The sequence below is a fragment of the Macadamia integrifolia genome, chromosome 9, assembly GCF_013358625.1.
Source record: "Macadamia integrifolia cultivar HAES 741 chromosome 9, SCU_Mint_v3, whole genome shotgun sequence".
NCBI classification, from domain to species: Eukaryota; Viridiplantae; Streptophyta; class Magnoliopsida; order Proteales; family Proteaceae; genus Macadamia; species Macadamia integrifolia.
In genome coordinates, this window is record NC_056565.1 from 10,058,084 (window position 1) to 10,084,472 (window position 26,389).

At 38.4% G+C, this 26,389-nt stretch overlaps 1 protein-coding gene across 2 annotated transcripts in view; it reads left to right on the forward strand.

The window, feature by feature from the left end:
- The first annotated feature begins 10,487 nt into the window (after window positions 1–10,487).
- The window catches only part of LOC122089812 (5'-3' exoribonuclease 3-like), a 30,415-nt gene continuing 14,513 nt past the window's right edge, over window positions 10,488–26,389 (forward strand). For both annotated transcript variants that reach the window (XM_042659502.1, XM_042659503.1), the window contains exons 1-14: window positions 10,488–10,919; window positions 15,065–15,167; window positions 15,259–15,335; window positions 15,419–15,610; window positions 16,184–16,303; window positions 16,406–16,468; window positions 18,493–18,642; window positions 18,813–18,977; window positions 19,343–19,420; window positions 19,554–19,640; window positions 19,716–20,093; window positions 20,309–20,404; window positions 20,580–20,675; window positions 23,855–23,925. In XM_042659502.1, the coding sequence (XP_042515436.1) occupies window positions 10,716–10,919; window positions 15,065–15,167; window positions 15,259–15,335; window positions 15,419–15,610; window positions 16,184–16,303; window positions 16,406–16,468; window positions 18,493–18,642; window positions 18,813–18,977; window positions 19,343–19,420; window positions 19,554–19,640; window positions 19,716–20,093; window positions 20,309–20,404; window positions 20,580–20,675; window positions 23,855–23,925 (1,880 nt within the window). In that variant the 5' untranslated portion in view covers window positions 10,488–10,715. The remainder of the gene's footprint in view (window positions 10,920–15,064; window positions 15,168–15,258; window positions 15,336–15,418; window positions 15,611–16,183; window positions 16,304–16,405; window positions 16,469–18,492; window positions 18,643–18,812; window positions 18,978–19,342; window positions 19,421–19,553; window positions 19,641–19,715; window positions 20,094–20,308; window positions 20,405–20,579; window positions 20,676–23,854; window positions 23,926–26,389) is intronic.

Below are 26,389 nucleotides of genomic sequence, written 5' to 3' on the forward strand. Positions count from 1 at the left end.
CTTCCCAGATTCTTTCAGGTATAGGAAGTGGTTGAAGAAGTCCAGAAGGAACGGTCTGCTCTGCTTTGTGACGTTGACACGTGTCACAATTGGAGATAAAACTCAGAACCGTGTTACTCATATTCGGCCAATGAAAAGTGGTTTTGAGTCATTGAATGGTCTTGTGAAACCCTTCATGCGTGCTCCCATGAAATTGGCCAAGAATATCTAGAATCAAAGAAGAATCTTTGGAGAGATAAATTCGTGATTTAAAAAGAAATCACCCCTTCTTGTTCTCCCCACGGTCCAACCACCTCACCTTCTTGAATTCTTTTTAGTAGTTGGGCCCAATAGGGATTCTCCTTGTTTTCCTCCCTAATTGTGGAAACCCAATTGGGAAGTGGATGAGAGAGAGCGGCTAGGTGAAGTGGCACGTCCTCTTCTTTGTCTCATTCAATATCTCCCTTAGGAAATGCAACGTCCCCTTCTTCTTCTCCTACAATATCTCTTCTAGATAATGCATTGGCTATAATATTCTCCTTCCCTTTTTTGTATTCGATGACAAAGTCATAGCTCATTAAGTTGTACAACCAACGCTACTGGGCTGGAGTAGTAATCTTCTGATTCCATAAATACTTCAAACTCTTTTGATCAGTTCTCACCACAAATTGACGTCCTATTAAATAAGAATGCCATTTTTGGACAGCCAATACAAGAGCTAGGATCTCCTTCTCATACGTGGATAACAATAAGTTGTTACCATGTAAAGCTTCGCTAAAATAAGCCACTAGCCTTTCTTGTAGCAAAACCGCTCCTACCCCAATCCCACTTCCGTCACATTCTACTACAAAACCAATGGAGAAGTTAGGTAGAGCGAGAATAGGGGCTTGAGTCATAACCATCCTCAACTTCTCAAACGCCACCTCAGCTGCTATACTCCAATCAAATTGATTCTTCTTGAGCATCTGCATGAGTGGTTGGGCTATTTTACCATAATTATGGATGAATTTACGGTAATAGCCTGTCAGTCCCAAAAAACCTCTCATCGCCTTTAAGGTTTTGGGTTTTGGCCACATCAGCATGGCAGAGATCTTCTCTGGGTCAACTGCTACTCCTTTACCTGAAATTATGTGTCCCAAATAATGGACCCTCTTTTGGCCGAACTCACACTTCCCTTTCTTAACAAACAATTGATTAGAGCATAATATTTTTAATGTAAGCTCTAAATGCATCAAATGGTCTTCCCAAATCCTACTATAAATAAGGAAGTCATAAAAAAAGACCAAGATGAACTTACGTAAATATTTTTGGAACACCGTGTTCATCAAAGACTGGAAGGTTGAAGGAGCATTAGTAAGGCCAAATGGTATTACTAATTACTCGTAGTGACCATGGTGGGTGCGGAAATCCGTCTTCTCCATATCTTCTTCATTCACTCATACTTGATGATATCCTGACCGTAAATCCAATTTGGTGAAGAACTAGGACCCATGGAGTTCATCAAACAGCTCATCAATTAATGGTATAGGAAATCGATCCTTAATCGTCAATTTGTTTAGTGCTCTGTAGTCAACACACATACGCCACGATCCATCATGTTTTTTGACAAAAATAACCGGACAGGAATAAGGGCTATTATTGGGTCATACAATTCCTGTTTTGAGCATCTCGTCCACCAGTCTTTCTATTTCTTTTTTTTTTTTTAAATGAGGACACCAATATGCCTTAAGACAGATGGGCTAACTCCCTGTCTTTAAGGGAATTAGGTGATCCTGTAGTATGGGCGGCGGCAGCCCTGTGGGTTCTTCAAATATGTCTCCATAAGGGTGAAGTAACTACTCCAATTCATGAGATGTGGGTCCCTCTTTCTCTGATGATGTGGAAGCGGTCAATGAATAAAGGTGTAGTAAAACACCTTGTTTACTCTTCCTGGCCACTCAATTGGGATCTTCAATAGCTATAACTGCCTTGGCCGAATTACCCTTCAGGACAATTTCCTTGTTGTCAATAGAGAATTTCATGGAAAGATTTGCAAAATCCCATAAAATATGACCTAACCTGCACAACCAATGTGCCCCTAGTACCACGTCATATCCTTCCAAGGGTAGGAGAAAGAAGTCGACATGAACTGGGACTCTTTGAAGCACGAGCTTGACTCCTTCACAAACTCCAGAACTCGCTAGCTTCTCTCCCGATGCTACCATTACGTGGAATGGTTGTTTATTAGTTGCTTCGATCTATATTTTCTTGGGCAGTTTAACACTCATTAAATTATGAGTGCTTCTCGAATCTATGAGAATTATGACTGCAACATGGTTAAGGCTTCCTGTCACTCTCATCGTTTCAGGAGCTTTGCTACTAGAGATGGCGTGTAAAGAGATCTCCAGTACATCACCCTTTTTAGGTAAGGGCTGTTATTCTTCTTCAAAGGGAACTTCTTCTTCTTGATCATAGCATCCTCCATTTACAAACAACTTCTTGCATCTGTGACCCGATATGAACTGCTCATTGCAACTGGAGCAGAGTCCCTTAGATCTTCTTTCTTGCATCTCCTTCAGGGTTAGCCGTTTGGTAGGAAGATCAGTTGGAGAAGCCATAGAATCCCTCAAGGTTGGCTTGTGCATCTCTACAGGAACATTGACTCTCCTTTGTGAAAGATTGCGTGACTCATAGAGCCGAGCCAACCCTATGGTAGCCAGTAGGGTAGTTGGTCGACCAGCCATTACGTCCGCCTTAATATTGTCTCTGAGACCATTGACAAAGCAGCTTACCTGGCGATTGGGTGGAAGATACCCAATTTTTGAAAGTAGCTTTTTAAATTTCTCCTGGTAGTCACATACAGAACTTAACTGCTGCAATTTGGTCATCTCTGCAAAAATGCCTTGGAACTGAGAAGGACCAAACCGTTGGTGTAACCCATCACAGAAGGTATGCCAAGTCAATTCCCCTTCACTTTTCTTAAAAACATGATATCAAAGTTGCGCATCTCCTTCCAAATGGAATGATGTCAGGGCAACTCGTTCTTCCTCAGGTGTCTAATGAAAGTAAAAAAATTGTTCCACTTGGCACATCCAAGTAGTGGTTTCCTCTTCCCCATTATAGTGAGGGAAATCCAATTTCACCAACTTGGGTGTATATGTCTGTGGAGTGGCTACTGACCGACTGGGCTGAGAGAGAATAGGGTTATGTTGCTTCTGTTGCTGGGAAGAAGCTCCAGAGCTTTCACCCGTTTCTCTTTCAACTCTTGATGGTTGTGCAGACATGTTCTCAAAAAACACAGTGAGCCGAGTAAGGAGGTGTTGCTGAGAATCCAGCCTGGTGAATATCTCCTTTCTGAATGTCACCCAGACTGCTCAACTCCCCTTCAATTCTTTCCACCCGATCGTCCATGTTCCTGCTCTGATACCAAGCTGGTATGTGCACCAGTTAACCTATTTTGAGAGAGCAATGTAAGATGAGAAATGGGTTGAATTTGGTTGGCTTGATTAAGAGGTAGCCAATCCTCAGTCTCCGCAGAGAATTTTTAGGTTTCAAAGATGCTTTTCATTCCCTTCATAATCATACTTAAGAGTTTACAGAGAATATGGTTATCCACCATGAAGACCCACGTTCCCCACACCTTACACACATGAAATAATAAACCAACCTAACTATCTACTAACCATCCCACATGTGATAATAACTTACTAACTACTTCTACTACTAACCCTCCCTTCTCACATGCAATAACAACAATTCCATAACCAACCTAACTACATCCACTACCACTACTTGCATGGACACGATGGATGGACATGTAACATATGCTTTCTTGTAAACTCAAGGTTTTGGTATTGGGGTTCCTTTATCAGAGCCTGCAAATCCAAATCCATGGAGCACAAACAAGGAATGAATATTCATTCTCCAATCTATTCAATATTGAGGTTAGTGATGTCGGTTTCTCTACATTTCTTCTCAAGTGGGTTTTTTTGGCTTTTTTTATCTGAACGAGACATTTGGGTTGAGAGGCAGATGATCGAATGATCAAGGAGATATCGGGTTTCAGCAAGTATCACCAGGCTCTTTCAGCAACAAAAGGAGAGATATGAGTCAAATGAACGTTGATCGTTGGATTTGGTGTGGGACACATGTCGCATTTGGAGGAGTCGTTGGACGCTCGTTTAAACATCAGTTAGTGGAGACGAGTCTGATGGAGGAGAGTCAAAAGATAAAAAAAATCCTTTGTGGCAAGGTAATGAGCGACCGTGAGGATCCAACAGCTAATGTGCATACCGGGGCCCTCCTAGTTGTTGGACCCTCATTCTCATTCATCGCTCATTACATAGGATTTGATGTTCGACCTCTCCCTAGACTTAGGCAGCATTCTACTATATTGACAGTCATCACCGTATCAAGAGGCACTTCCCTGATTAGATCACTATAAACACGAGGCAAGTACATAAAAGAGAGAGAGAATTATATAATTGGGACCAATAATTTTCAACTTAGTCAATCGAATCAATCCCAAAAATCTTATAATTGGTCTCGTATTTGAAATCAAACAATCTGGTCCCAAGAAAACCCTTGAATTGACTGCTTGAGAATGATTGGAATGTTTACCCATCCAAAAAAAAAAAAGTTGGAATCAGATCCATTACGATCATTTCGAATTGATTCAATCAATCCAATTCCAATTTTTCAAATCATGGTTTAACCAAATTTCCATACACCCCATGCTGTGGAGAGAATCTTCTCATATAAAACCATGTACCCTTTTGGAATTAGGATTAGAATGGGGAATGGTATGTTTAGTTCAACTCATAATACATGGTGGGGATTTAATGATGACATGGGAGTCCAATCATATAATCGCATCATTGGTGAATAAAAGATTTATCTATGGCATTGGTGAAAAAGGAGTTTTCCATAAGGGGGTGAAATTGAAATAGGTCTGGCCGAATATCTTAACATCTTGACATTTCTTACAAGACATTGACACAAGGAACTTACAAGACTTTCAACAAAATGAGAGGGGTGAAAAAACCTATATGGAGGTAAATCACAAATTTTCACACAATAATGGAGCCCAAATGTTAAAGAATACTCAATTAAGCTTAATAAACATTGTTCTTGAAAGTTTGTAAAATGTATATTTGGTTATCTAAGAAATCTGAGTAATAACACCGAATTTAGCCGTTAGAACAATTGTCAAATTTATTACAATTGAAGCTCAAGCCACATAGGTGTTTACATAGTTGTGTCAAGGTTTGATTGGCCCAAATAACGTTTTCTACGTCTGATTGGCTGAGGAACTCAAGACACGTTTGAGAGTCCAGCTTACTATTTTACACCCATTTGATTTTTCAAATGTCTCCTAACTCAAAAGACATAGTTGAGCACAAACGCAACTCGAGATTATGCATGACTATGTGGATATCTACCTGGTCTAGCAGACATCTCCTGCTTTCGTTTGACGACCTTTGACAAAAGGATATGAGCTATTTTATATTATAATTAAACGTCAACATAGAGAAGCGATCAATCGATTACAACTATCTTTTTATCTAGAGAGACTTAACCCAATTTCGACCTGGCATTTCACACATGACACACATGTTAGCTAGTAATCCTAATATCATCATCGAAGTTATTTTATCACCAAAGCATAGGAGCATAGATTCCTCTATCGACATAACCTATTTTTCTTTTATTTTACTAAAATTGACAATGAACTAGGGTGCAAGTTTGGCCCTAACGACCCGAACCTGTCCTTGGCCTGCCCTGATTTCGAACAAGTATCGACCCAAAAATTTTGGCCCTGAGGGCCATCTCGACCCTGAGTCAGGGTCAGGGCGGGTAAGGGTTGATGTCTTTGGCCCGCCCAACCCGCCCTGAACCCAGCCATGATTTTTGCCCTTGATGTTGACTCTGGTTGTGATCTTGATGTTAACTCTGGTTGTGACCTTGATGTTAACCTAATTTTATATATTGTTTGACATTGAGTCATTAACACATCAAAACTCCTAATATATCTTCTTACCGTTCTCCCTTTATTGTTTTATCAAAAAAAAAAAAAAAAAAAAAATTTTTTTTTACCAAAAAATTTGTAACTTTGTATTTTTTATCTCCTCTTTATTATGAATATTTTTTATTTTTAAGTTATTTCATATTTTGCAGGGTCAGGGTCAGGATATACCCAGCCCTTGATAGCAAACCAAGGTTAGGGTCAATCAGGGTCAGGGTCAGGGTCATCCCGGCCCGATCCTGAAAAATCAGGGCCAATCAGGGCAGGTAAGGGTTGGGCTGAACCCTGAAGGGTAAGGCCAAGGTTGAAGTTTTGCGGCCCTGATCAGGGTCAAGGCGGGTTTGGGCCCAGTTAAGGGGACTCAGGGTTGGACTAGGGTGTTAAGAAACCCTACCCAACCTGGCCTTGTTGCATCCCTACAATGAACCACCAAAAGGCTGGAAAAGGAAAAATTATTGATAACACTAGACAAATTTAGGATCAAATGTATAGAATGCCAACAACAAACATTATATTATTTCGTGCCACATTCAATATGAAACTAGCATAGTCAAAATGATATACTAGAATATCATACATAAAAACCCCTCAACAGATTTTCACAATTTAACTTATGCATGAAATTTACAATATACAATACGTTTTTGCATGGATTGGTAAGGTCTAAAGAGTAATTAAGCTAGTATAAATATCTACCTCATGGCAAACTGGATAGAGATGAAACTTTGTAGATATGCAAATACCAATGTCCATTGTTTGCATGCCAATTTCAGCTAAATCATGTTTGACTAGGTGACAAAAGAAAGTATAGATAAAAATCATAAGTTTAAAAACTAAGTGGACAATTACAAAAAAAAAAAAGTGTTAATACAAGGGAAGGTATATGATGAATATGGATTTTGGATTTGACAAATGTCACATTAAAACAATTTGTATATTTATTAAAATTTCCAAATCACCTTTTCATCTAGCGAAACTTAATGTTGTACTAAATTTACTATTTTTTGGCTATGTTTGGAAGACGAAAAGAAAACAAAAAAACAAACATAACAATTAAAGTCACAATGATACTAATGATGAGTTAATGCATGTCTCTCTTTCTTAAAAAAAAAAAAAAAAAAAAAAAAAAAAAAAAAAAACATTTTCCTCCATTGAAAAAAAAAAACCACCTATAAAGTTTTAATATGTTCATCGAAATACCCCTCTTTATACTCTGCATTAGGGGTGTCAAACCCTAAACCGAACTAGTAAAATCGGTCAGATCAAACAGATAACAGTTCGGATCAAATCGAACCGAAGCCTTATTGCTTCAGTTTCAATATGGAGTATTGCAACCCCAAAACCAAATCGAACCACACCGAAAACTAGATGAACCCAAAACCAATCGAAATTGGCTCAAAACCCGGATGGAAATTGAAACCAAACCTGTAAGAAATCGAAACACTCCAAAATTTATTAAAAAAATCAAACTTTGCATAGTTTTGTATACATTTGTATGGAAAGTCAAATCCAAAATGGACAAAAAACTGAAATCAACTCGATTATAAACCGATTTAAGAAATCGAAAACAAACTGAAACCAAACCGATACCGGAATTTCCTTATTGATTCGGTTTTGGTTTCAACCTTCCCACACCAAAACCGAATTAACCCGAATCGAAATCGAGCCAGACTAAGCCGTTGACACCCCTACTCTGCATGCATATGAACCTACAACAATGCATTGTGATTGAAGAAAAATTGGATTAAAAAATAAAAATAAATAAAAATTTGTCTTTTCTTCTCTTGGTATCCAAACATAGCATAAAGCCCCTTTTATTAACACAAACAAAACAACTTTAGAGATGTGTACTTTTTTTTTTTTTTTTTTTTTTTGCGAAAAGGATGTGTATTTCTTTAAAAAAAGAAAAGAAAAAAAGGTATGTGTACTTCTTACAAGTCACATCCTATCTTCCCGTTTAATATGGGGTATATCTATTTCTTCATTAAATAAATATACTATTTCATTCGATTTATCATTTATTTATATTTTTTTAGTATACAAATGATGGGAGAGGGATAGGTATGCTAGTGTAGTACCTAGGAATAAGGTATACTAGCGGTATTTTAACCGTTAGATGAAATATAAAAAATCTCAACCATTCGTAATTGTTGTTGCACAAAATCTGCCTAATACTGCCGCTCCACCGTTACTGCTCCCCCAGCCACTACCCCTTCTCCGGCCAGTGTGCTTGAAGCATCACCGCCGCTGGTCAATGCGCTTGAAGCATCTCCGCCACTGACAAGTTCAATTTTTCTCCTTGTCTCCACTTCTATTTTATTCAATCTCACCGCCAACTATGTAGATTTGGCATTTGATCAGTTAATATGTAAATAAAAATAGAGGAAGAACGCTCAAGAAAAGAAAGAACTCACAAACAACTCACCCTAACTATGGGTCTCACTAAAGGGTGGAATAGAGGAGGAAGCCATAAAATGAAATTTGTTATTTTCTTTTTTTCTCTTTCCAATAGAGGATTTGCAGTGAAGTGATGAGGGTGTTGGGAGGGAGGGAAACAAGAAGGAGGGTAATTATTATGTTAAGAGAGGGAAGAGTGGGGATTGGGAAGGAATCAAATAGCAAAACACACTGAGAGAATTTCCCTTCATAATTCATGAGAGGCCTTATGGCCTGGATAAAAATCGTCTGTTTTTCCAATTTATGTTTTTCTTGTGTTTTGCTAGTTGCAGAGAATGACACGTGTCATCAACCGTCAAGATTAATTCAGTTGGATGAGGGTTATTACATCCAGTTTGGTTTTTAACTCAATCTTGGCCGTTCACTTAAAGTAATGCCACATGTCGCCTTCTGAAGGTAGCAAAACAAGAAAAACATGGATGAAGAAAAACAGACGATTTTTTTCCTTATGGCCTTTGGTTTCACTTTCACGGTTTTACCCATAAGTTTGTCGATTTTGAGGGAAGTTAAAAGATTAAAGAATATGTCCAAATGATGAACCTTCAAGAAAGAAAATTGAAGCCTATGACGGAGACAACCTCTAGATGATGAACACAGATAAATAAATTATTGATCGAAATTCCTATTCCATGGATGGCTCCAGAGACCTCTCACTCTCTCCGTCTCTATCACTTGGCTTCAAGAAGAAGAAGAAGAAGAAGAAGAAGCAGCCCTCAAAAAGGTTTAAAACGACGGGAAAGTGACGGAACACCAATTAGGTAGTATCGCTGTATCAGGTGCTTAAAAACCCCCACCAACAATCAAGACTTTGCAAACCAAATATACCCAGATGAGACGGAGACGGAGCCAGTGACAGTGACGATGATGGAGATAGTGAGGGAGAAGAAGAGTGACGGTGGAGCGTTGGGGCTGGATAGATTAGGTAAAACAATAAATACCCAACGGTGATTTAACCTTATAATCTAACGGTCATGACTTGCTAGCATACCTGATATCTGGGTATCCTGTTAGCATGCCAGTCCTTTTCCTAAAAATTATTTAATTCAAACGACAAAGCAGCCATTATAGAGTTATAAAGAACCCAAGGAAGAAGGAGAAAATTTTAGGCTGTGTTTGGTAGCCAAGAAAACAAAAGAAAAGAAAAGAAAAAAGTACAAAATTTGTATTTTTTTTTTTGTGAAGAATTTTTCTTTGCACTTGGTATGTCTTCACCCAAGAAAAGATTATCCTTTTCAAATTCAAAATTCCTCTTGGAAATTGTGGAGTTTTCTTTTGCTCCCAAAATATTTTATTGCCAAAAACACAAGAAAACATGAGAAAATATGAAAAAATAATAAGACAAAAAATAATGATTACACAATGATTTCCTATGTATCTATCTCTCTCTTAAAATTCAAAACTTTTTGAATTTTTTTCTTTTCTTTTCTTTTCTTTTCTTCTCTTGGTAGCCAAACATACATAATCTTTTTATTTTCTTACCATTTCATTTCTTTTATTTATTTATTTATTTTTCTAGATTCTTTTTTCCTTTCTTTTCTTCTCTTGGCTACCAAACATAGCCTAATAGAAAAGAGAGATTACCTATTTAGAGATAAAGTGTACCATCCCATTTTTAGCTTTGCCAACAGAACATAAAACTACAAAAATGATAAAGGACGATTTCAGGAGCAAAATGTAAGATAAGATGTTCTTTCTATTTTTGGTAGGAACGATAAGATTTTTTTTTTTTTTTAAAGAAGCGATAAGATAAATATAATATAAGCAAACAAATCGAACAAGGCGGATGGGATGGATCATGGATGGATAGGATCCTTGCCAGCTGGTCTAATCAGTTAAATTTCCAGTTCAAAACGGTATCCAAATCCCAAAATATCTACCGGTACTATCGGTTGTCAAGTGACAGGTACCCTCAGATATTTTGTTCACAGTGCTTTATAACGGTTTCATTACCGGAACGTACAAACCGATTTTCTTGCGAAATTACGATTTTCCCCTCATATATAATTCCACCGTCGCAAAGGAACACTCGAGACGTGCTAAAGCCCTAAACCTATATAACCCAGAACAAGCAAAGTGGGAATGCTTTTCCTCCTCCGTGTCGAAGAGGAGTAACTTTGAAATTCCTTTGGAATATTCCGAACTCTCTTTACGTTCCTAAGCTTCTTCTCCTTCCCTCTCCAATACCTGTCTCCTTGAATCTAATAAGAGTGTTAGGAATTTTAGGTCATCTTCTAAGGAGCATCAAGAGTTGAAGCCTGAGGTCGAACGGTAGATCATGGGAGTTCCGGCGTTCTATAGATGGTTGGCGGAAAAATATCCAATGGTGGTGGTAGACGTTGTGGAAGAACAACCAGTCGAGATGGAAGGCATTTCTATTCCTGTCGACACCAGTAAGCCTAACCCTAACAACATCGAATTTGACAATCTCTATCTCGACATGAACGGGATCATTCATCCCTGTTTTCATCCCGAGGACCGCGTATGTACCTCTCCCTCTCTTGTTCTATACTCATTCATCTCTTTTCATTTTGATTACTTTATGTAATTCATTGCAGCAGAGTAGTGTGCACCTACCTCATCTAATTTTACTCGCTGGAATTGATGAATAGCTAGTTTTTTTTTTTTTTTTTTTTTTGTCACTCGGTAAAACAGAACAAGAGATCGAATGAACTGCTATACACGTAATGGTGTATAAAATGTAGTATGCAAAACATTTTGGTCTAATCCAGTCATACCACTTTAGGGAGTTCAACCATAGGTTCCCTCCCTCCATTACTTGTGTGATAATCTACTATAATTTATTAGAAGAGGAGACGTGCAAGAGAGCCAAGGTGCTGCCTAACGTGGACCAATTAAAATTGAAATAGAAGAACGCGAGTAAGATCCAAATGCATAAATTTCGTAGCAACAACGTAGATTAACTCATTGTCTAAAGTGTTGTTACGTATACTTTTAATTCAATTGTGTACTTGGGAGACTAGTGACTGCGTTTATTGAATGTAATGAATACTTATTATCAATCAACATGTCATAAACAAGAGGGATGTCTAAGTCAAGGCTATGTTGAATTGAGAGCTTTGTGCTCTACTGGATTTACTATCCCTATCAGGCCAGAACAAGCTAAAACTATTGAGCTCTCTTCTGACTTGAAAAAGTATTATTGGAATCTCATGTTCAGTATGTCAAGAATGATGTGGTTAGAGGAGGTAGAATTAGATTATGGGGAAAGTTTGTGCTGGCGAAACTACGTCAAAGTATTAAATTCCCAGGTTTTCTTTTTCTAGCATTGTATGTAAAAGTATTTTATGGATTATGGGAAGAGTTCTGGTGGATTTGTAATGCAAGTACAGTTTCAAAAAGAGAGTTTCTAGAACTGTCTACCAGAGCCAGGATCACCAAAACAGAGGAATAAGGCTAAACATGGAGAAGTTCAATAACTCGAAGCAGAGAGACCAGATAGGTCTGATTTCCCAGTCAAGTAGTATTCTCTAGTAATAGAATTGGTCTGTCCGTATCACTTAAAACAGAACAGTACAGAAGCTTGCAAAGAAAACTCCTAGTACTACTAGGAAAACAGAGTAGCAGTACTAGAACTAGTATTTCAGAAGTTTAAACTGAGAAATATAGCTTGAAACCCAGAGATCTGATACCCAGATGTTTATGTTTCAAAGTTGAAGCAAATCTGGTCACAGAATAGAGACTCTTGGTGCTAGTAGGAAAACTAATAGCAGAACTAGAACTGACTGGTGACCAGTATTCCTTAAGAACAAACTCAGAATTTCATAGGAAATAATATTAGGAACTAGTGAATGAAATTTGAGGTAAATTAAACCAATATGTAAGGGGATATGGAGGAAGAAAGCAACCTGAAACTTAGAAGAAAAGAAGGGAACCACAGGTATGCAAGATGAAGAATTCTGACTTTTATGATTAGAATAAGAAGATAGGAGATATGTATGGTACTGCTCACTTTGGAATCCACCAAGTAACTGAGAATCCACTCAGGTTGCTCTGAAACCACAGAACCACAGTTGCAGAAAAGTGAGCTTCAGTCAACAAATTGTTGGGTGGCTGTATGGCTTTGCTCATATTTGTAAGATTTGAACAGACCAAATCAGTACTTGGATAGTACTGACTGGACTCAATCCTGAACTTAAAAGGAAAAACAGAAACAAAATAGAACTAAAGAACTACCTTTCGACCATTTTACTCTACTGTCCTATTTGACCTAGGACTTCTAATAAAAAATCAAAACCGGACAAAAAACTAACCACCCCTAATCCAGCCAAGAATAATTTGGATTAATTACAATCAGAAAATAAAAATACTCTTAACAAAATAACCCCTCGACCTGGCAGATTTTAGATTCCTAATAATGCTAGGAATCCTAAACTGTAGGCTGTTTCATTCTCTTCTTCTCCCATGTTTTGCATCTGCATCAACTTGACTAGGACTTTGAATTTCATTTAGGGGTGACATAACGGAAACAAGCGAATCAATCCACTCAATACTGACTTGTCTATTTGTTGTGAGGTTCAGATCTTTGAACCCACAGTATATTATTGGTCATTTGGTTGGTTATGGTGTACTTTAGGCACCTACTGCGACTGATTAGGCATTTTATATGCACCAATTGACTGAGGTAATAGTTGGGAGGCGTTTGGTAGTTGATGGACTACAATTGAAAGTTCATTATCTAGTTTCTGGCAGTCAGTCAGTCTACTAGGCATTGACTGGTTTGCATGTGCTTAAAGCAGCAGCTTTGTGTCATGCTTCCTGCTGGATAAACTCTGCTCTTACACATGTGGTGTTTTGTTTGTCATTTTTTCCCCATTTTTGGTGCACACATGGGTGAAGAGGATAATACAAAGAGGTTTTTAGGAATTGAAGTAGAGGGATTTGGGGACCCATGCTTTTCAAGAAGAATATGGGTTTTAAATCCCAATCCAAGAATAATCTACTCCATTGCCTTGCACTCCATCTAAGAGGGGGCAGGACATTAGCCACGGAGAGGTTCCCCACCTGATCTTCTTTTCCTACCAGAAAGGATATATTGTGAAAAGTTTTTTTTTTTTTGGTGGGGGGTGGGGTGCTTCTCTTCTCTACCACACAACCTGATGCAGTAGTACTTGACTGGTTCAGGTTGGACCAATATGACCAGGTTTGAAACCCAAAACCCAGACAAAACCAGCCCAACCCGGCTTTTTGGTCTAATAAGGGTTGGTACTTGGTAGTAGTTTAGTTAGTATTTATGTGTTTTTTGTGATCATGTTTTGTTTTGAATGAGTCACATAGGAATAGGAGATGGAGAGATAAATTTTGGTTGCAAGTTAGTTTCAGTTTGAGTCTTGTTAGGACTCTTTGTTTTTCTCTTTATATACTTGCATGCACCCAACGAGAGACTTTTTTTAAATTACAAAGTTGAAATTGGGTTTTTTCTCAAGGTGAGTGTGTCGTGACTCTCTTTCTTCCTGGAACTCTGAGTTTCATCTCAGATTTCCCCTCTTCTCTAACCGACCCTCCACCACAAATCTCTTCCTCTGTATTTTTTGGCATAGTGAAATCAACCGTAAGTCTGGAAAGCATAGCAGCTCATAAACTCCTTAAAAGAGCAGAGCGTAAGATGATATGGGCTTTAGAATTCAGATAGATCATAACCCAACTCACAAGGTTTTCCAGGATGGTATTTTATTTAGTCACTGACAGCCATATGAAGAAACTTATTTGTAGACCCACCATCTGGTCCTGTGTATGGTTTCCTGGAAAACAACTCCCATAGGGTGGATGACTTTAATCAGAGATGTTACTTTGAAACCTAACTTATTGATCTGCCCAAACCCTAGGTTCACCTCCATGAAAACACCAATTTCCTCCAACTTATCCAATTGAGGAATCTTAGTCTTAACTCTGAACAGCATTCAAAATAAAGTGTTTGAGATCTGGCATTTTTCTTCAACTTAGTACTTACCTGATAGATGAGTCCTAAAGTCTTGACTTCAAACTAGTTGTTAAAAAATTCAAAATAAAGTATTCAGAGAGTCAGGTGTGCAAATCTGAACTGGGTCACAATCATAGGAGATCTTTCTAGTCAATCAGATAGTTGTTTATTGAGTCTTAGCTCACATGGACAAGCTTGCCCCATCAAAGAGTCTAGAATGACGCCCTAGTGCAGTAATCACTTTAGGCACATTGATTAGAATGACAATTATATTAAGTGATTCATTGGCATGAAAAATTGTCTGTAAACTTTATTTTTGGTCAATTGTGGATTCAACCTTGCGTCTTTTTTTAATATACCCAAAACTTTCTCCCGTGATCCGCTGTAAGCTTTTCCAGATTACTTGTTTACTTATTATTCTGGTGTCTTCTATTTCTGTACTCATTGAATTGTTTTGCATAAATTATCATCTTTAAGTATTACTATGCTCTCATTCGTTGTTGGAGCTAATATGTGGCATGTGGATCTCCCTTTTGTGCTTTACAAGTGACCTTACTTATATCCACTGGATGAGAAAAAAATCTGATTGTTCAATGCCTGAAAATGGATGTATTGGAGCTTTTCATTTCAGTTTTAATAATTGTTCACACACACATGTTACAACTAATTGATTTAAATTTATTCAGCCTTCTCCAACCACTTTTGAGGAGGTATTCCAGTGCATATTTGATTACATTGATAGACTCTTTGTGATGGTGCGACCACGGAAGCTTCTGTACATGGCTATTGGTGAGTTTCATCATTGGCTGCTTCTGACTTTTATGCTGATGATATATGTTATCTAATATGCTTGATACTAATTACTTGAAAACAACTGTAGATGGTGTAGCTCCAAGGGCTAAAATGAATCAGCAACGTTCTAGGCGTTTCGGAGCTGCCAAAGATGCAGCAGAAGTGGTAGGTGCACGTAGATAATTTCTTCATTAGTTTTTAAGGTATAGTACATTGTGTTTTTTGAGTGGTAACTGTCTCCTGTCCAGGCAGCAGAAGAAGAGCGGTTACGGCAAGACTTTGAGAAGGAGGGCAGAAAGCTACCTCCAAAACAGGAGTCACAAGTTTTTGATTCCAATGTTATCACTCCTGGGACTGAATTCATGGCTGTTTTGTCGATTGCACTGCAGTATTACATTCATCTCAGACTAAACAATGACCCTGGATGGAGAGACATTAAGGTATTTGTTAAGCCAAGCTTCCTCCGTTGGTTTAGCTAATCTTTCTTCAATACTTTGCTTACTGTATCTTTGAATCTTCTTTGCATCTGTTAATAAAAATAATTCTGGCTTTTGCTTATTAAGGCTGCGTTTGGTAACGTTTCTGTTCCAGAAACGACGTTTCGTGTCAAAAACGGAAATTTCAGTTTGTGTCAAAATGCCCTTTTTCTTTGGAACGAAACTGGAACGACAGAACTGCCTTTTGTTGTTCCGTAAATTCTCGTTTCTACCGGTTTTTTTTTTTTGGCTTTCTGTTAAAAAAAAATGAAACACACCATAAATGCACCAAACGCTTTATTCCGTTTTTTCGTTCTATGGGAATGAAAAACTCCAGAAACGTTTTTCTAGAACGTTACCGAACGCAACCTAATTGATTTTCGAAGGTTATCCTTTTTAATGCAAGTGTTCCTCCAAAACTTTGTCCTTGATTTGGTTCATCTTCCTCCAATACTTTGCTACTTATATCTATTGGTTCTTCTGCAATTCTTAATAAAATTTATCCTGGCTTTTGCTGATTAATTGATTCTTTTGAAGGTTCTCCTTTCGGATGCAAATGTTCCTGGTGAAGGGGAACACAAAATTATGTCGTACATCCGCCTTCAGAGAAATCTTCCTGGTTATGATCCAAATACACGCCACTGCCTATATGGTTTGGTATGCGTTTTCCTTTGGTAGATTCACTGAATCTGCTTTTTGGTGTCTTTATTGTGATTTTGTTGGGCTTGATCTAGTTAAACTTATGATTTTTTACTACAGGATGCAGATTTGATAATGTTGGCTCTGGCTACGCATGAAGTGCACTTTTCAATATTGAGAGAGGTTAGTGCACTGATGCTTTAAATTCCAAAGAAGGGTAATTTTGGTAAAATGATTACAATATGAAGACAGGGGGGTTGAAATCTTGTATGGACCACCTTTTGGTCCCAAAATTTCGAGGGGTTGGGGAATATATAACATTATAACACAAAAGAGACTGGGGGATTGTCCCAAAAGTTTGAAAACTTTGCTTATATGTACTTTTTACTTTATGCTTTTTTCCTTATGTCTGTACACAAAATTGAATGGTGTCAGCTGTTCTTTCAGCACTGGTCCTAATGGTTTGGGTATATGGTTTGAATTTAATCTTAAAGGTTGTGTATGGGGGGTTTGAAAAACCCATGGTACCTTCCAATCCCCACCTCAGGACCCCGCCCGTCTGTTACCTTGTAAAAATCGAGTGATGTCCATGCATGTCTGTTGGGGTGGTGTGGGTATGGTTTTGTAATGAGGGTTTGGGTATGATCTTGGTGATCCCTGCCTCAAATCCTCCCCATTGCTAGTCCTAGGCATTGATCAAGACAAAGGCTGAGTACTGATCTGTGAATCTCCCAAATTCAGCAGATCATCATGCTTGAAATCTCTATATTTCTTCAATTTGAAAAAGCCTAGTTGAATAGCACATGAAATCTGACACTTCATCTTCTTGAAGCAGATTTTCCTTAAATCTAAAACATTTATAATTTGATAGATGGATGTTAGAAAATTATTCACATTCCTCCCCCCAAGACCACCCTGATGAATAATAAAGCTAAGGATCTTCCAAAGGATTTGTCTTTTAGCTCTGAACAGGCCCTTGGGCTAACCATAGTCATGCTGAAGTAAGAGGCTCCACACTTTCTGAGCATAACGAGAGTGAACTGAAAAGTGTGGTCAGTATTCTCTTTGACCATGTTGCACCTGATGTGGCGATTTGAAATTTTGATCCTTATTATGTGTACATTTGCCCCCCCCCGACCCTGCAGAAGTGGGAGCCTCGTGCACTGGGATGTTCTTTTTATTATGTGGATGGTGTGTCAATAGTTGGGAACACTTCCAATGAAAACATGGTGATCAAAATATGTTTGCACCATCATGAAACTGGCTTCCAGGCACAAATTTGAGACGAGCTTCCTCCCCCCCCCCCCCCTGCAATCCCTCCATCAAGGAGTCAGAAGAATTGAATGGAGAACAGCTCGTTGAATTGATATTTGAAGTTGGCAATGTTCATCCTAGTAGATTCCTATGAACTCTTGGAAAGACGAGAAATTTCTCAAAATCCAGAGCATAGTTGTCGAAGGGTCTAGGCAACCCAAGGCGTTGGAGGGGGCCTGGATGTAAGGTAACACCAATAAGGCGACTAAGGCGCCTTGCCAGCTATGACTTTGAGAGCATGCATTTTTCCTGGAGATGAGCTGCCAAAAGATAAGCAACTCCTTCTCTCAGAAAGTTAACCACAGGAGATGACCTGCAGGCACTAATCATAAAGATATTACCTCCCATCCCAGTTGTTTTAGACTTCTAGTGGATTGATTGATGCTGTAACAGAAATTGGTGCATTTTGAAAGATCTCAGAGAAATTTAGTGAATCACACAACACCGATAAGGGAAAGATGTGTTTGGAGAATCCAAACTAAGGTGTAGTTGATATAAATTTACGTTGTATATATATATATATTTGGGTGGATATTGAATTCATTTCCAAAGAGGAAAAGAGAAAATATACAGGTGCCCTTAGGGGAAGGGGACAAAACTAGCGACAAACTAAACAAAGTAGCAAAATCCCATCAAGGGATGGGGACAGAAGGCTGCACTAGGTACAGGGGCATACCCCAGGACACAACAGTGAGCCTATATTATTTGCAGTGAACCCTATATTATTTGTTGCCTTTACGAAATGTTTACATTATTGATAAGTAATCATATTTGGAAACTTCATTGTCATTTTTCGCCCTTCTTGTAAGATTTGTGCAAGCGCTTGCATATTTGTTTTTTTTCTTTTCAAGATGACCTGCTGATAGTTTGCACTCCTAAATGACAACTTCCAGGTTGTTTTCACCCCTGGACAACAAGACAAATGCTTTCTATGTGGCCAAATGGGCCATTTAGCGGCTGATTGTGAAGGAAAAGCAAAGAGAAAGTCGGGAGAGTTTGATGAGAAAGGTGAAGGGGCTACAGTGGCCAAAAAGCCTTACCAGGTACATTTGGATTGATACTTTGCTTTGAAGTCTTTGTAGGGCATAGGATGATGGTCCTTGACAACTTTTTATATATTTATTTTTATTTATTTATTTATTTTTTATTGTATTGTTGTTTTCTTTTTTCAAAATTCTTTCAAGCTTGCTCCCCTGAACTCCACTTTCTGCAGTTTCTCAACATTTGGACTCTTCGAGAATACTTGGAATATGAAATGCGGATAACCAACCCTCCATTTGAGATTGATTTTGAATGCCTTGTGGATGATTTTATATTCCTATGTTTCTTTGTCGGCAATGATTTTCTGCCACATATGCCCACACTGGAGATTCGTGAGGTTTGATACTCTCTCTCTCTCTCTCTATCTATCTATATATATGTATGTATGTATGTATATCTATCTCCATTTCTGTTAATTATTATTCTATGATTTTGAGTGAATGTAGCGTTAAAATTCTATTTTCATTTATTTATGAAAAAAAGTGATTTGAATCAAATTTTGGCTAATTAATTCTTACGTCGATATTGAAGAAATTCATTTCCTATGAAGGGAAGAAAGAGGGATAAAAGGATGCCTGAATAAAATTATAAACATGGTTAATAATATTTCCATTGTTCTTTTTTGAAGACTTCGATCCTGTTTAAAATGAGAAACTGAGGTTTCTTAGGGTTTTGAAAAAGCGTTTTTCCCATTGTGTTTAGGGTGCAATCAACTTACTAATCGCTGTGTACAAAAAGGAGTTTGGGGCAATGGGTGGCTATTTGACCGAATCAAACAAGGTATTCATTTGATCATATTTTTTGTTGGATTTGTCTGCCATAAGCAGGCCCACTCATGGTGGCCGCATTTATTTTGTGTCACTTTCATGGCATGCTTAATTCTTATTCTGGGTCGTGTTTCCTCCTGTTCTAGCCAAATTTGAGCAGGGTAGAGCATTTCATTCAAGCAGTGGGATCCTATGAAGATAAAATATTCCAGAAAAGAGCTCGCTTACATCAGGTTAGCTCTGTTACTGGGAAGGGGGTTCAAGGTGCAGATTTTCAGTTCTATTCAAGTTCTTGGTTTAATTTTCAGCGGCAGGAAGAAAGAATTAAGCGAGAAAAGGCACAAGCAAAGAGAGGAGATGACGCTGAACCTCAATGTGGAACTGATTCTGCAGTTCCAGTTGCCCGTTATCATGGTTCTCGTCTTGCTTCTGCTCCTGTACCTTCACCATATCAACAAACAGGATCCAGTTACAGTGCAGGGAATTCCATATCTATAAGAAATGAAAACCAACTTGGTCAAGCTACCATGGTTCTGTCAGCACTCAATATTAAGGGCAAGAAATCTGCAGCACCTGATAGAAAAGAAGTTAATTTTCAAGCCCGAAAAGTTGCACGCTTGTCTTCAGGGTCATCCATTGGTGCTGCCATTGTTGAGGCTGAAAATAGTCTTAACGGAGAAGTAGAAGTATGTCTTTTTTCAAATAGGAAGATGCTTTGATATAATTTTGACTGAGTCAGTTGTTTTTCTGTAAGCTAAAATTTGGAACTAGTGGTACTTATTGCAAGCTAATGTTTTTATTATTTTATTTATCCTTTACTGGCGAGTGATGAGAACAGATAGATCTTCATGGGTTTTATTCTGTTTAAAGTGTTAACCTTCCCCACTGTCTTGGTTGTTAGGTATGTGAAAACAAGGAGGAATTGAAAATGAAGCTTAAGGAGTTGCTGCGTGAGAAGGCTGACCTCTTTAACTCTGATAATCCTGAAGAAGACAAGGTTTAAATCTGCAGATGCTTAGCTTATTATCTAAATCGTTCAATATATGATATTTACATTAATTAATTTCAGTCCTCTAAAAAAGTGGGGTTTATGTGCATTTAATTCATTTTCTTCTTGAGTGCTACCACTAATGGGTGTTCCTAAGTTGTGGTATGATTTTCCATGTTATCAGGTCAAATTGGGAGAGCCGGGGTGGAAAGATAGGTATTATGAAGAAAAGTTTTCTGCAAAATCCCCCGATGAACTTGAAGCAATACGGAAGGATGTTGTAAGTTAAATGAACTGAAATAGGAAGGAAGCATCATGTCTCTTATCTTTAACCATTGTAGCCCCATTTCACTCTTTGTAGCTTTTATGAATGTTTCTTAGCAGTTTTTGTGTTTTTTTTTTCTGTTTATTCATTATATTTTACATATAGTTGTAGGTCTGTTGTGACATCATGTCTTCAGCATAGCACTGCAACATGGATACTTGTATTTCGGTTGGCTGTTTGAAAACTATAATTGAGATGAGTTGGCTCTGATTTTTCCCCCTTTTTTGGACGAGTAGATTTCCCAAGCTTCTGTAGAATTCATATGGAAATTGATACAGCCCATCATAGTCCACCAGTAGAGCACTGTTCTTCCCACCATCTGGGACACCAAGTTGCTAGTCATTTAGCTGAAACTTTCTGTAGTGTAAAACTGTTAAATCTTAGGATGTTTTTGGGTATAGGACCTACGTGCCATGACTATGATTTGGAATGCCTTGAGCGAGATGCTTTTGGAGAGCTTGTACATGTATATCTGATATTATGGATTACGGGTCTATAACTTATCAATGCTTTAGGGGTTGACTGGAGTTGGGGCTGGCTGGTCTGAATGTGTTATTCATTGATCTGAAACTTAAGGTGTCAATTAGCAACTTAAATGAGACAACTGGACTTGATCAGATTTTGAGTAGCTTAAATTAGCTTGGCCATGTTGGATAAGCTGACTTTTCCATCTCACCACTTGACTTGGTACTGATTCACAAGTACAAGTCCACATTGTTGCATTTCCGAAAATGGAGAGAATAAGTAATTGCACTGTGCAGGACTTGTAAACAAGTTGTTATAAGTACAAAGCCTTTACCATCGACTAAGTGACTGTTTTGTATTTGTCAGTGACTTTGTTTTATCAGTTACCATAAAGTAATTTATATTAATCTCATGAGAAAAGGCAGCCTGTGCATAGGGTGCTTTACACTTCTCTAAGAAAATATGTATAAGTTTTATATTAAATTTTGAGGGAGGGATCTACATGCTGTCTGTGTGTATTAGCATCTCCTGCACCAAGCCAATGGGTGCATGGGAGGGAGTGCTTCATGATTTTTATACAGAGAAGCACAAATGGTCAGGGACTACCGGCAGTGTGTACATCGTTTACATCATTTTCCCATGAATTTTTTATTTAAGAAACCATTGTCAACTATTTGGTCATTGAATTAACTTGGTTCAATAGCTTTAGAGTTAAGTTTTTGGGTATTGAAATTTGAAACTATGGTTAGATTAACAGTAACCATGGTTGTCTTGGCAAGAAGAGACCCTGACCATTGAATCCTTGGTGCCTGCCGGGATTCTTGTTTCTTGTCATATTCTGGTGGGGGTTCGGAACCATTTGCCGTTATATTATGCCTACTAATAGATCACATCTCAGTTGCACTCATTAGACCTTTCATGAATAGTGATTCATTTGTTGGGATTGGTGATTTTGGGTCTCCGGAAAGCCTCTTCCATGAAACACCTGAGATACATTGATTTCCCCTTTGAGTTTTTCTTTGATGTAGCAATCAATTTGATGTAATATGTAGCTCAAACAAGCTGTTCTAGTGCTTACTACTGGTTTTTTAGAGTATTTTTGATGTAGGTCAAAAGAACAAGAAGGCCCGCAGCAAACCAGGCCATCAAACTGGACCAAGAATGGATTGATAGGCTTAATTGGATTCTACCTACCATACATAGGGATTTTGTGTTTTGCTTGTCTCCATGAAGTTATAAATAAAGAGTAGGGGATCATACCCACTAGGGCCACTACCATTAATTTGAGAAATAATTTAGCCTTGAGCTTCTGAGTTCCGTGAGAGACGGAGCATGGTTTTGTGGGATGCAGTAGGGAAGCCTTGGTGGGATGCCGAGGCTGGAGTTCGTGCGATTACTTCTCTGCTTAGGTGAGAGGCCTAACACATGTTATTATTTTTTTCTCTTATATCATATATCTTCTTTTCCTTCTTCCATTACAGGTCAGATTCGGAATATTTTTCCATCTTGTGTATTTTATTTGCTGTTTCTGTTTATCCTTTGAAGTGTTATTCTGATTCCTATTAGCATTGTTCCTCTGAGTTTCAGACCTGGATTTCTACAGCTAATACAGCCTACCATTAGTCCATTGTGTCACTGTTTTTTTGGCAGTTTACTGCTTGGTCTTGAGTGCTGTTACAACACTGATAACCCTCTCTACTACTGTTTTTACAGCAAGTTACTAATTCTGATTCACTTTCCATTTCAGTACCGCTTGGTTACTAAGTCTGTTATGTGCTTCTAATATGGTTCTCACTTAGTTTTTTTTTTTGGGTGAATTGGTTCACTTGTTATTCCTTGATTTAATTTCTAAATTTCTGTAGATACTAATCTCAGTTTCTAATTTTGAACCTTTTCCATTAAAGGTCTAATTTCTGATTCCAGTTTTTATTTTCAGTACTATACATCTATATTGCTTTCTATTTTTGGAACTTTCCAAATCTAGTTTCTAATTTCAGCAACTGCTAAATTTGAGTTATTATTTTTGGAGTTTCTATTTCTGGTAGTTGCTAAATTCTGGGATCTTTTGAGTGCCTAATCTTTGCGATCCTGGATTTACATGAGGTTTCCCAACCCTAATCCCCTAGGTGATTAGAATACCACATCAATTTTACATGCTGAGTGCATACTCTTTGGTGGAGGGAGTGAGTGCTTTATCATGGGAGGTTTGGTGCTTTACAGCTTCTCACTTCTTTAATGTGATCTAACTAATTCGTTTGTCTCAATATTATTTGATAAATATTAGGGACATAGCCACATAGGGTTATGTTCATGGACATCAGTCCCTTTCATCAGGGTGGTAACTTGCATGATGAATTCCATTAGATTATAGTGTTGGCACACAATCAAATAACTTAAATTATATAGTCATTACAAGTGTTTAAAGAATCAGTTCAACTAAATTTCTTCAATCCTAGAGTTGGGTCAAAAGATGAATTGTCCTTGTTATATTGCATAAAAGCATGTCTATGAAAATATCATTTGCAATTTCCTCAAATATTATTTCATTCAATTGATTAGTTGACTATTTCAAATAAGGGTGTTCCTTCATTGTAGTTGGGTTAAGGGTTTTACTTCTTTTTTTTCCTCTTTAGGCTATAATATGATTTTCAATTTCTTTCCTTTGGTAGGTCCTAAAATACACAGAAGGCTTGTGTTGGGTCATGCACTATTATTATGAAGGGGTTTGCTCGTGGCAGTGGTGAGTGTGCTTTTAATTGTTTATTGGTTATCACTTTGGCTGTCTTTATACTTGCTATTCATTTGGTTTCGTCTTGCCTTTCCGTAATTATGAGAGATGTATTTAACCTGTATATCTTGCCAATGTGGTATTTGAAATTGCTCAATTGCAGCAGTTTTAAGGATAATATTTTTTTTTTGGGTGAATGAATAATTCAATACCAAGAGGAGAAAGAATGTACAAGGGGAAAAAAAAGGGGGGGGGGAGGACCAACAGGGGAACAAAACCGAGGGGCTCAGAAGGGCAAGCCCCTGGCAACTAACCTCAATGAACATCAATGGGGGGGGATGGTGGTGGCAGGGAGGCCCCATGAGACAACAATAAGCTTGTTCCTTGGGCTGTCACGAACCTTGCCTATTCGCAAAGATCTGAGTCTAGAACTAACATCAGAATAGATGGTTTTCCAAATCCCTTCAAAGGAACGGGAGTTGGTGGTCCATCTACGCAGGTTACGTTCCATCCAAAGATGGTTGATGGTGGCGCAAAAGGCGAGCTTTCCGATTGTATCACAAATGGTGGAGCCATTGAAGGTCATTTCTATCCAGATCCATTCCCGAGGGAGGGCCAGAATGGGCCGGGGTGAGGGCCAGAGAGTGCGGAGGACCTTTTTCCAAATGGAGGTAGAGAAGGGACAAGAGAAGAAAAGGTGGTCCACATCTTCTGAACCATTCTAGCACAAACAACAGGAGGTGGGGACCTGGATGTGACGATGATTGAGGAAGGACTGTGTAGGGAGGCAGTAGGAAAGAGCTCGCCAGGCAGTAAAGCTATGACGAGGGATATGCCCTTTAAACCAGATGATGTTTTTCCATGGAATAAGGGGATCTTTGGAGCGAATGAAGTTCCAAGCAGATGCGGAAGAGAATAGACCCGAAGGGGAGTGATGTAGATAAGTCACTTGGGCTTATTTATTGCAAATAAGCCTTGGGTTGTGTTATATATGTGTTGGGCCTTTGATCCCATGAGTTTTCTTTGAAATGAACCACTTTAATGGGCCTAAACTATGGGTAGAAGGTAGAAAAACAAGATTTAATTCATTAGTTTAGTTAGTTGCTGTTTAATTCAATAAAGGCCCATTAGGCCATTGGTTGGTTGTAAAGTCCTATATGGACTATTAGTTAGTTAGTCCTACTCCAGGTTGGAGTCATAAAGTCAAGTCCTAGTCCTATTTTGAATTCTTAGTTGTAGTAGGAGTGTCTAGTCCTGTTGGGAAACTAGCTCCTAGTTGTAGTAGGAGTGTCTAGTCCTATTGGGAAACTAGCTCCTAGTAGTAGTTTGATTTTTATTCTGCCCTCTATAAATAAAGGAGCCTATGTACTTATAAAGGGAGATTTGAATGAATGAATTATTGAGTGATTACTCTTTAGCTAAAAAAGATGTTATTGAGAGGTGAGATGCCTAAACCTTTGAGGGGTGTGATACCTAAAACCTGAGGGGTGAGATGCCCATTATTTTATTCTCTTTCGCCCTTTTCAACCCTCCATCGATTCTTCTTTTTCTATTTTTATTTTCTGTTTATTGTTATTAGAAGTTCAGACCTGTTGAAGCATACAAAATCAGAATCAGCCAGCCAAAGAGTTTTTGTTCTTGAAGCCAATCGACCCTCATTGCTGCCCAAGTTTGAGATCTGATCTACAGATCCTTTGGAGGACTGGTTCTATACTCTAAGAAGATCAATTGATCATTTGATCCTCTCTTGAAGGTTATTTGAAGAAGACAAGTTGCTGTTTCTGTAGAATTCTTCACATTTTCTCTCCTAGGTCTGAAAATCAAGAAAGCACATAACTCCATAACCAACCGTCAAAAGCCCTTCATATTTGGGGGTTTTTGTACCCTCCCTAGGGACTATTTACACACAAAAGTGCAGCTCAATCTGACTCTCACAGACCTGGCCTCACCTTTCTCTCTCCAGCTTTATAGGTCTTTCTCTCTCCTATTGGGTTGGGTTTTGGGCTGGTTTTGCTCTTATATAAGTATTGTATTATTTGATGGTATTATTTCTTTGTTTCTTGCTCCTATTTGTATTGTTTGGGGTTATAAACTGCTGGTGTTGTTTCTTGTAATCTACTACTGCATTAGGGAGGGTATCCAATGAATAGAATCTTGAAATCCTCTATTACCGGGGCGGATGGGAGGGAGGGAGGTCCAAAGATCCACCATGGGAGGAGGAAAAGGAGGGGGAGACCAGCCATTGTGGGAAAGGATGGAGGACACCGTAGCAGAGCAAAAAGAGCCAGAGAAAGAGATGATTTTGGGTGTCACTAAGGGCAGAAGGATACCAAAAGGGTGCCAGGGATCAAGCCAGAGCGAAGTGGTGGCGCCATTGCCGATAGTGCAAGAGATGGCAGAGAGAGCCAAGGGTCTGGATTTGAGGATACCACACCAGCTCCAAGAAGCATCATAAGATGGGGGGACAATCCAAATG